The sequence below is a fragment of the Mus pahari genome, chromosome 5, assembly GCF_900095145.1.
Source record: "Mus pahari chromosome 5, PAHARI_EIJ_v1.1, whole genome shotgun sequence".
In the NCBI taxonomy this organism is placed as follows: domain Eukaryota; kingdom Metazoa; phylum Chordata; class Mammalia; order Rodentia; family Muridae; genus Mus; species Mus pahari.
In genome coordinates this window covers 143,184,525-143,194,308 of record NC_034594.1, presented here as the reverse complement: position 1 = coordinate 143,194,308, position 9,784 = coordinate 143,184,525, and the positions used below count along the sequence as shown (strand labels likewise).

The following is a 9,784-nucleotide window of genomic DNA, read 5'->3' as shown; positions in this document are numbered from 1 at the left end:
ACAGAGAGAGACAGACAGAGAGAGACAGACAGAGAGAGACAGACAGAGAGAGACAGACAGAGAGAGACAGACAGAGAGAGACAGACAGAGAGAGACAGACAGAGACACACAGAGAGAGACACACAGAGAGAGACACAGAGAGAGAGAGAGAATGCAAAGAAAAGGTGAGGTAACAGGAATTAGAGACAACCTACTAGAATGGCATTTGATTCCACTAGGCTCTTCCCAGGGACCTAGCTATTTGGGGATGATTCTAATACATTATATTTGTAAAGTCAGTGTACCCAACAGAATTTAACCCTGCTCAAGAACACTGAACAATGTGTTATGTATGCTTAGACTAAAAAAGTCATCTATACACTCTTTTTGGTCTAGGAAGTGTAATTTAGTATTATTATTCAGATAGCTAAAGATAACTTGCTGAGATATAGTGGCAGTCCTGTACTTTTGACTCCTAAGCATTTCATTTATTTATACAGTTCTTACCCTGCTTTTATTGGTAATGTTGAATATTTTCAGACCTACTACAATGGATTTTTTTCTATGAGAAAAACAGACTATTTGGCCACAGGTGGTTTTCATTCTTTTTTTTTTTTCTTTTTGGTCTGAGGCATGTGGGTTGTCAGCCTTTGAAATCTTAATGCTGTTAATAATGTGCAGGTGATTCTTTTGTTTATAGAAATGCCTAATCCTTGTTTGAGATTTATTAAATGGTGTACCATCTGTAAGCCTCCCTAAGTCCCATAGAATAATTAGCCTTTAAAGTTGCCTTTTATCTAACTTTTAGTATCAATTCTTCCATCTGGGAGCCCTCTCTTTTATGTGTTTGCTCTGTGTTCCGTGTACGTCAGCACTCTAGTATTAAGGATTAATTGTGAGCACCAGCTTTCCCAGGAACAATGAGGCTGACTACAACTTATGCTCAGTAGAACAAAGTGGTATTGTCCTGAAAATGTTTGGAAGTTGATGAGTAATCAGTTTGCCATGGTCTTGCTTCCTCCCCATCTCCCTCCCTCCCTTCCTCCCTCCTTCCTTCCCCCTCTCCCATGTGTATGTTGGTTATTACTTTGATAGTAGTTGTAATGTAAGCAGTTAGTTTTTATTGCTTAGGAATAATAACAAAAATAATTCTAGACATATATAGGGCTGGGCACTATGGCAGATGATGGGTATGTGACATCAACCTTCTTGTGGAGTTTCAGTTAGAAAGGGAAAGTGTTCTTTTGAAGTTCACGTAATGCTTTTCCATGTGGGCTAGGACTGAAAGATGACTGACACCATCATGTTAGGTATTGTTTGGTTATAGTTCACCACTGTTGCTAGGAGATGTCGTAATTGGGTAGCTATAAGTTTCCTGTTATAAATGCGCTGGCTAGTTCTTATGTCGACTTGATGCAAGCTAGGTTCATTTTGGCAGAGGGAACCTCAGTTAGGAAAAATTTCCACTAGATTTTTTCTGTGGTCAAGGCAGAGGTATATTTTTTAAATTAGTGATTGATGTGGAAGGGTCCAGCCTGTTGTGGATGGTGTCACCCCTGGGCTGGTGGTCTTGAGTGCTATTTTAAAAAAAAAAAAAAGCAGTCTGAGAAAGCCATGAGGAACAAGCCAGTAGCCAGGAAGTAGCATTCCTTCCTGGCCTCTGCATCAGTTCCTGCCCTCAGGTTCCCGCTGTGAGTTCTTACCCTGACTTCCTTGGATAATTGATCACAAACTATAAGATGAAATAGATCCTTTCTCTCCAATTTGATTTTGGTCATGGTGTTAATCACAGCAGTAGAAACCCTAAGACAAAGTTGATCTGAAACTGCATTTATTGAAGGAGTTACAGTACACCCCACACTAGAGTTTTTTAAAGTCCATTGAGAAACAGATAGACATCAGTAACTCAAACATTTATGTACATAATAATCTAATGGAGTTAATATTTTTCTTTTGTTTTTGAGACTACCAAATTTGCTACCCAAAGAAATTAGACTAATGATGTAATAATGGACCCTGTATTTATTTTAATATAACAAAAAATTTAAGTAAGTTGTGACATGGTAGATATTTTTGGTTATTAAACAAAAATAGTATCAGATATGACATTGGGTTCCAAAGTCTAAAATCTGAGTAAAAAGATAGTTAGCATTGTTGAAACCATTGGAGTATTTTGGTGCATCTTCCAAATTTTAAGAATATAAGACATTCAGAGAAATAGATGAGAATAATTGGAGAGGGGAGGAGCTTAGAAGTTGGTTAGGGGAGGAGATGGCATTAAGTGGGAATAAAGAGCGTGTGCAAAAATGAGGACATAGTGTAGTGATTATGGCGTAGAGAATGCTGGGGTTAAGGAGCAGGCATGGTTAGGTAGTGAGTGTTCGATCAAAGAAGGCCCTGAGAGAGAAAGGAGGGAATGACTAACTGACAGTGCCAGGAAGTGAGGAGAGAGTTTAGAAGTGGTAGGCATGGGGTGGAGGGGGTTGGGGAAGTGGGCATAGAAGATAATCTATATGGCCAGGAGTCTGTTGCTGTAGTGTATGGATCCATTCACGAAAGCCTGTTTTGGAGAGTGGTTGTAGAAATAGAGAAGTCACAGAATATTTGCACTGAAATCAACTTGATCATTAGCATATACTCAATACACTTGTGGCGAGTGAAGGGTTGAGAGAGACAGTAACTAAGTATGGGGAGGGGAAGAGTAGTGCTCACTGCTACCCATGTCCCTGCAGGCTTGTTGTTTCTGTTCTTGTTTGTGTGTTTGACTGAGGAAGTCTCTCATATGGCCCAGACTGGCTTTGAACTGGCTTTGAATCCAGAGTGCTGGCATTACAAGCATGAGCCACCAACCTGGTTTCTTGCATATTTTGAGAGATATATAGTATTGATAAAAGATGCTGATAACAATTCTACGTGAGAAGTGATCTGAGTAATTGGATCTAGGGCTTGGGAACTTAGACAATTAACTTAGGCCCAGTGATGGTGATATTATTTATATTTATATATATATATATATATATATATATATATGTATATATATATATATATATATTTGACCCTTCATATCTATGGATTTTGATGGATTCAGCATACTGAGGCAGAAAAATAAAAAAGAACATTGCACCCATACAATAAATGTGTAGAACTTCTTTACAGCATAACAACCACTTACGTTGCATTAGATTAAGTAATCCTGAAATGGTTTTGCAGTGGTTCTCAACCTTCTGTGCACAGGCGCCAGTGCTCCCTGCGTGTGTGCTCTCTCCTTCCACTGGGACTGGGGGTCGGACTCGGGACTTAGGTCCACAGGCTTGTGCAGCAAGTGCTTTACCCACTGAGCTACCTTACCAGTCCAGACTTTTTTCTTTTTTGTTTTAAAAACAGGGTCAGACTGATGCCAGTCTGCGTACCTGTCCGTGGGGATCTGAGGGGCTCAGGCCTGGCCTCAGTGGCCAAAAAGTTAACAACTTTCTAAGGGGAAGTCAGAGCCAGAGGAAGTCTCTTCCATGGCCACGCCTGTCCTGGAGTAGGTGGCTGGCAGCAAGACTCAGTGGGCAGCTAGGGGCCAAGTTTGGGGCCACCAAGCAGGAAGTGGCTGCAGTCAGGCTGTCACACCTGACTGGTTGGGCGGGGTTGGGGTCCAGTGATGGGAGAACTCTTCCCTGGAGTGTTACAGCTCAAAAAGACAGGCACTCTCAGACGACCTTTGGTGAAATAACTGGTGCACTTTATTCCTTGTGGATAGATAGGAACTTGTAAACATTTGGGGGTGGGTTGGGATCTAGAGGCAGATGCTTTTCATTGGCTTGGTGTGAGATGTTAGGGATGCCTCATCTGCATGTGGAAGGAAGGGAGATGGTGTCCCTACAGGGCTGATTGTCACAGTTCTCTCAATGGGGTGTCATGGTCACATACCACATGCTACATGCGGAACCTGGTCGGGTGTCATGATCACATACGGGAACCTGGTAGGGAGTGAGGTAAACACCTTTTGTTCTCAATTGTGAGAATTGCTGGGGTTCCCGAATCTGTTGGACCTTCCCAGTTTCCTGTTGGTGGCACAGTCCACTGCCCCACAGATTGGCCTCAAACTTGGAGCAGTCCTCCTGCTGTAACCTCCTGGATGGAGGACTGGATTTTTCAGTGTGGGCTACCTCACATTGCTCCTTTGAGGTACTTTCTGAGGGACTTTATAAAAAACCAGATGCTCAATAGTGTACTTCAGAAATCACCAGTGGTTAGGATTTAGAAAGGCGTTTTTGCTCAGTTGACTTGAGCTTACTTAATTTGAGCAGCATATTTAAGACTTGTTTAAAAATAACCACCAACCTGTATTTTGACCAAAGATGTTTAGAAATAATTTGAAAAGTCAGTGGGTGTTGCTATTTTGATGTGGTATCATGATTCTGTGTGTAACTTCTAGATCGCCGTGCTGAGGAGACAGCAGCGGATGATAAAGAACCGAGAGTCTGCTTGTCAGTCACGCAAGAAGAAGAAAGAGTATATGCTAGGACTGGAGGCCAGGCTGAAGGCTGCCCTCTCAGAGAATGAGCAGCTGAAGAAGGAGAATGGCTCCCTGAAGCGACAGCTGGACGAGGTGGTGTCAGAGGTGAGTGCTAGCGATCGGCTGTCTGAAGTGCTGCAAACCGACTTTCTTTTTTAATAAGTAAATTGATAATTACTTTTTAAATCATATAAAATAGTAGTGCTAAGAAAATGGGGTTACAAGACGCACAAAATCATTTACTGTAGGAAAAAAATTATAACAATGACCCTTTGGAGATGTTTTTCCTCCAGCATGTTAGGCAGTGAGCCACACCCCTAGCCTGAAAGGTGACCTGGATTGTATATCCCCATCTACCTGCAAACATCTGCTTTTGGGTTCTTCTAATTTATTACTTTCTCTTTTTTTTCTTCTTAGTTTTTGGACTAGGTCTATGTACATAGCCCTGGCTGTCCTGAAACTATATAGACCAGGCTGTCCTTGAACTTGCCAAGATCTACCTGCCTCTGCCCCCTCAGTGCTGGGATTAAAGGTGTGAGCCCCAGTGAATGCTTTTTTTTTTTTTTTTTTTTTTTTTTTTAGTTAAGTGAATCACACTGTGGCTCCTGAATGGTCCTATTATCTCTTCCCTTTTGTTATTATTCTTTCAATTTAATTTAAAATGTATTTTTTTTTTTTTTTTTGAGACAGGGTTTCTCTGTGTAGCCGTATTTTGTTATTTTTGACACAGGGTTTTACTGTGTAGACTTACATGGTACTTACATGTGCACTGGATTGAACTTGAAGTTGGGTAGGAATTATGGGAATGTCGCACCACACTGAACTGGCCTTTCCCTTTTAAAAAATTGTTTTACTTTTATCTTTATTCTTTGAGAATGTCACACAGTGTGCTCTGATCATATTCAGTCATCCCCACCTTTAACTTTCCAGATCTACCTGTCTTCCCTACCTATCTAGTTTTGTGCCTTCTTTTTTAAACCTGTAAGAACCAATTTGTGCTGCCTCGATATTCTTCCGTATGTGGGCTTCCACTGGGCATGGTAGAAGTACCAGGGGCTACCCTCTTACAAACAACTTACTCTCCTCTCACAGCAACTCACAATGACTGTTGCTCCTGCACTGAGAGTAGGACTTCATGCCCAACCTCCCTGTCCACACAGGGAGTTCATTTGTCGTGGGTTTGCACAGCCTTGTCCATGCTGTCACAGTCACCGTGAGTGCATGTGTGCCGTGCCCTCTTGTTTCCTTGTAGACATCTACCACATTTGTATTCTTTCTGCCCTGTATTCCACATGATCCCTGAACCCTGGAAAGAGGTAGTGGTGTGTGTGTGTGTGTGTGTGTGTCCCCTTTAGGGCTGTCCATTCTGAAGCCTCATATTGTCTCACTTTTGCTAGTCGTGGCTCTCTGTGGTAATTCCCATCTGCCACAATTAGAAGCTCCTCTGACGAGGGCTGAGAGATGTATCAGTCTATGGTATGATGATGCATCATCAGGAGTTGGCTTAATACTATGTCCATTCAGCAGAATGATAGGTGGAGGGTCTCCTTTAGGGGCTCTCACCTGTGTAGTCACAGGTTCTTGGACCAGTAATGGTGCCAGGTGTGGCTTTCTCTTGTGGAGCAGTACTAAACCCCATTGGAAAGTGGTTGGTTACTCTGGTGATCTTTGTGCCACTATGGCAGCACCGGGCATGTTTTGCCAGGCCAGTCATTATTGAAGCTAGAACGCAAGGTTCACAGCTGGGTAAGGTTGATGCCTGCTCTTCTCCTCCAGTAGTGTGCAAAGCACCTTCCAGCCCTGTGAAAGCTAACAGGCCAGGATAAAACTTCCAGGTCAGCACCAGCTTATGTGTTGTATGACCCAAGTATGTAGTATTCCAGTAGCAGGGTCTTACTGTAAAGTTCTGGAGAGAAACCCATAAGATTGATAATAGCCTAGAGTGCTCAGGGCTCTCTGGGACCTCACTGGTCAGTAATTCCAAAAGTAACCTATTCCTGGCACTGGGCTTTTTGTTACCTTGTGGTGTCCAGTAAGGACATTGTTGTCTCATTAGAGGGTAGCACCATTTTAGCTCTTTTTGTTTAAACTTTTAAAAAAGGAAATAATACAAACTAAAATGTGTTTAATCTTTGTCTGCTTGACCCCTGCTATGCTTTTTTGCTTTCTGTTGTCATGCTGGTCTCTTCTGCTTTGTTCATAAAACCCACAGCAATGTAGTCCTGAACCAGTGGATGCCTGTTGAGTGCTGCTTCTTTTTCTGTTCTTTCTATATTGCCCCTGCATATATGAGTACACTCTACTGTGTTGCTGAAGACAGCATCTTAAAAGACAGGAAGACAAGCAACAGGAGTGTCTCAGAATTCTTGAGGATCCACAGAAATACAAAGCTAAAACTTTTAAAAAATTAATTAATTTGTTTTTTACTTATTCACTTTACATCTTGCTCACTGCCCCTTTCCCAGCCACCCCCTTTCATGGTCTTTTTCCCCTCCCTCTCCTCTTCTCTCCCTGTGTGGAAGCCCCCAGATCTCCCCCTCACCCAGACCCTGGCACTTAGAGTTTCTTCCAGGCTAGGCACATCCTCTCCCACTGCCCAGACAAGACAGCCCAGCTAATAGAACATCCCACGTATAGGCAACAGATTTAGGGATAGCCACCCCCCTCAAGTCATTTGGGACCCACTCGAAAGCCAAGCTCCACCTCTGCTCCATATGTGCAGGGGCCTAGGTCCAGCGTGGATGTTCTCTGGTTGGTGGGTCAGACTCTGAGATCCCAAAGGGTCTAGGCTAGTTGACTATTGGTCTTCCTGTGGAGTTCCTATACCCTTTGGGGCTGGCAGCAAGCATTCTTAACTGTCACCTCTAACCCTAGCAATGTACATTTAGGACAGCTGTTCAGATCTCTCTTCAGCCTTCCTCCTCCGCCAGGCCTCTGTGGGAGCTAGATTCAGTGTCCTCAGTACCTGGGACCTGACTCCAAGGAGACTGATGAAGACACTTGGGCAGAGTCTCCGGGGTGGGATCTGCACACATGGTCTCTGCAATTCCAGCTGCTGGCAGTCTGGCAGGCACCTGTCTGTCCTGGTCCTTGTTGCAACCCAACCAATTCCATAGGCTCTCTGGAAGGGGACCCATATCAGTCATTAAGCAGCCCTGTTTATGCTGATCAGGAGACCTACTTTGAACAAGCAAGGGACAATAAAGACTGTGACTATAACATTCTCATCTTTTCTCTTATTTTCTTGGGGCTTACATGGAGCCGGTTCAAACTTGTTTTTGATTTATGTCAATAGATTGTCCCTCAGCTTCAGGAAGGGCAGGCAGCCAGGCTGTTCTGTCCACTGTGCTGCTAGTGGATCTAGGTTCTAGACTAACCCATCCCAGCAGCCCAGTCCATGAGTCAATTCAGGTATTTTGCTGAGTACCAGAGGGAGAATAATTCCTTCCTCTGTTGAAAAAGAGAGTACGGGAGGCTGTCTTCTTAAAAGTACTATTTCTTTACCTTTGAGGTGGTTTTAGTTTTATTTTTTATGAGAAAATATATTCATACAACTAGTAGAAAGGAGGATTCTTAATTACTGCTCTTTGTAGTGTTGACAAGTAGTTTCATCCTGTTTCATTTCCTGTAGAACCAGAGGCTCAAAGTCCCAAGTCCAAAGCGAAGAGCTATCTGCGTGATGATAGTATTAGCATTTATAATGCTGAACTATGGGCCCATGAGGTAAGTGTGCAAGCGTTTTGGATACAAATACTAAAACTTAAATGTTAACTGTTTGTTATTGTTTTGCTCTACTCAAAAGTAAGAGGAAAACTCCTTTGTTCTGAAAAAGAAAATCAGCATTCCAGATGTGTAAAGATGAACTGGACAGGTGACATGCTTTCACGGGTCTCAGAATGCATCTGGGAAGAGAACCACTTGGAGGGATAGGCGTGATGAGTGTGACAGACAGTGAACAGACTGTGGCCGGGCATGTGAGTTCAGTGACATGGTAGTTCGTGGCATGTCATATGTACACAGATTATACATGATAAGGAGAATCCCTAGGGAGGAATCTGAACTTTGAGTTGTCATACTAGTTTGCCAAGAGGGAATTATGGGAAAAGCATGTTAAGAAGAGGAAACAGCATGTTAAAAAACATGCTTATAAAATAATATGGCATTCTTTTTAAAAAACAAGACATTCAGTTCGTATATATACATGATTTTGTTTTTGTGTTTATGTATATATTATATATACATATAATTTGTTAAATTATGTTTACATATGGACAATATATGCATTATTCAAAGTACTGTCTTATTTTTAATTATGTTAGCACATCATTCTCTTTTAGTTAACTTCATTACATTTTGAAGTATAGATATACTATTACTTGACATATTTCAGAAATTTTATGCCTTAGGAAATAGTTTATACTATTAAAAGTTACTTAGAATTACTAAGAAATTATATTTATTAATAATTATTGTATAATAGATTAAATAAAATAGATTTTAAATGTTTAGTCATAAATTATACATGTTAAATAATAAAATGTCTTCAATATTTAATGATACAAAAGAGAATACCATTGTTCTTTCTTTCCTTTCTTTCCTTACTTCTTCTCCTTTTTTCTTCTTCTTCTTCTTCTTCTTCTTCTTCTTCTTCTTCTTCTTCTTCTTCTTCTTCTTCTTCTCTCTCTCTCTCTCTCTCTCTCTCTCTCTCTTCCCCCCCCTCTCTCTTTCTTTCTCTTTTTTAAACAAATATTTGGTGTCTGACCTACTACTACGACCTTATTTATGTCTCTGTCTCTATGCAGTGTGATGTGATACATTGCTGGGCACGAGGATCTCATGTCTCTGTGACTGTGTAGTCTATTATGATGTATTGCTAGGCTTGAAGTTGACAAAAATCAATCAGATTTTCATGTGAGAGAAGTTTACTAAGGTGCTGCAGAGTGTGGGGATCATTAGGGTTCCTCAGACTTCTTGGACTGCACTTTTAAAGCATGTGCTGTATGTATCCCTTCTCCTGTTCATATCATTTCCAGTTCTTTATGGTTGTCCATATGTGTGTCTGCATGTCTAGTGTGTGTATAGAATCATCTCATACAGTAAAGAGTGCCCCAGTTTCTTCTCTTACTGGCAGGCAGGAGTGTTCACTCATTGTGGAGTTCCTAATGCTAGATATTAGGAATGCTTATGCTTGTTTGTTTTCCATCTTCTGGATCAAAAGTGTTATCTTCATTTACTTCTGTCACACTGGCTTCCTTGCCAGTCTGAGATGCACTAGGTGGGCTCTGGGCTCTGTGTTAGGTC

General features: G+C 41.6%; 1 protein-coding gene across 3 annotated transcripts in view; it reads left to right on the top strand.

The window, feature by feature from the left end:
* Window positions 1–9,784, top strand: part of Atf6 (activating transcription factor 6) — a 168,213-nt gene that overhangs the window by 47,975 nt on the left and 110,454 nt on the right. For all 3 annotated transcript variants that reach the window (XM_029538870.1, XM_021198491.2, XM_029538871.1), the window contains exons 8-9: window positions 4,403–4,588; window positions 8,115–8,206. In XM_029538870.1, coding sequence (XP_029394730.1) covers window positions 4,403–4,588; window positions 8,115–8,206 — 278 coding nt within the window. The remainder of the gene's footprint in view (window positions 1–4,402; window positions 4,589–8,114; window positions 8,207–9,784) is intronic.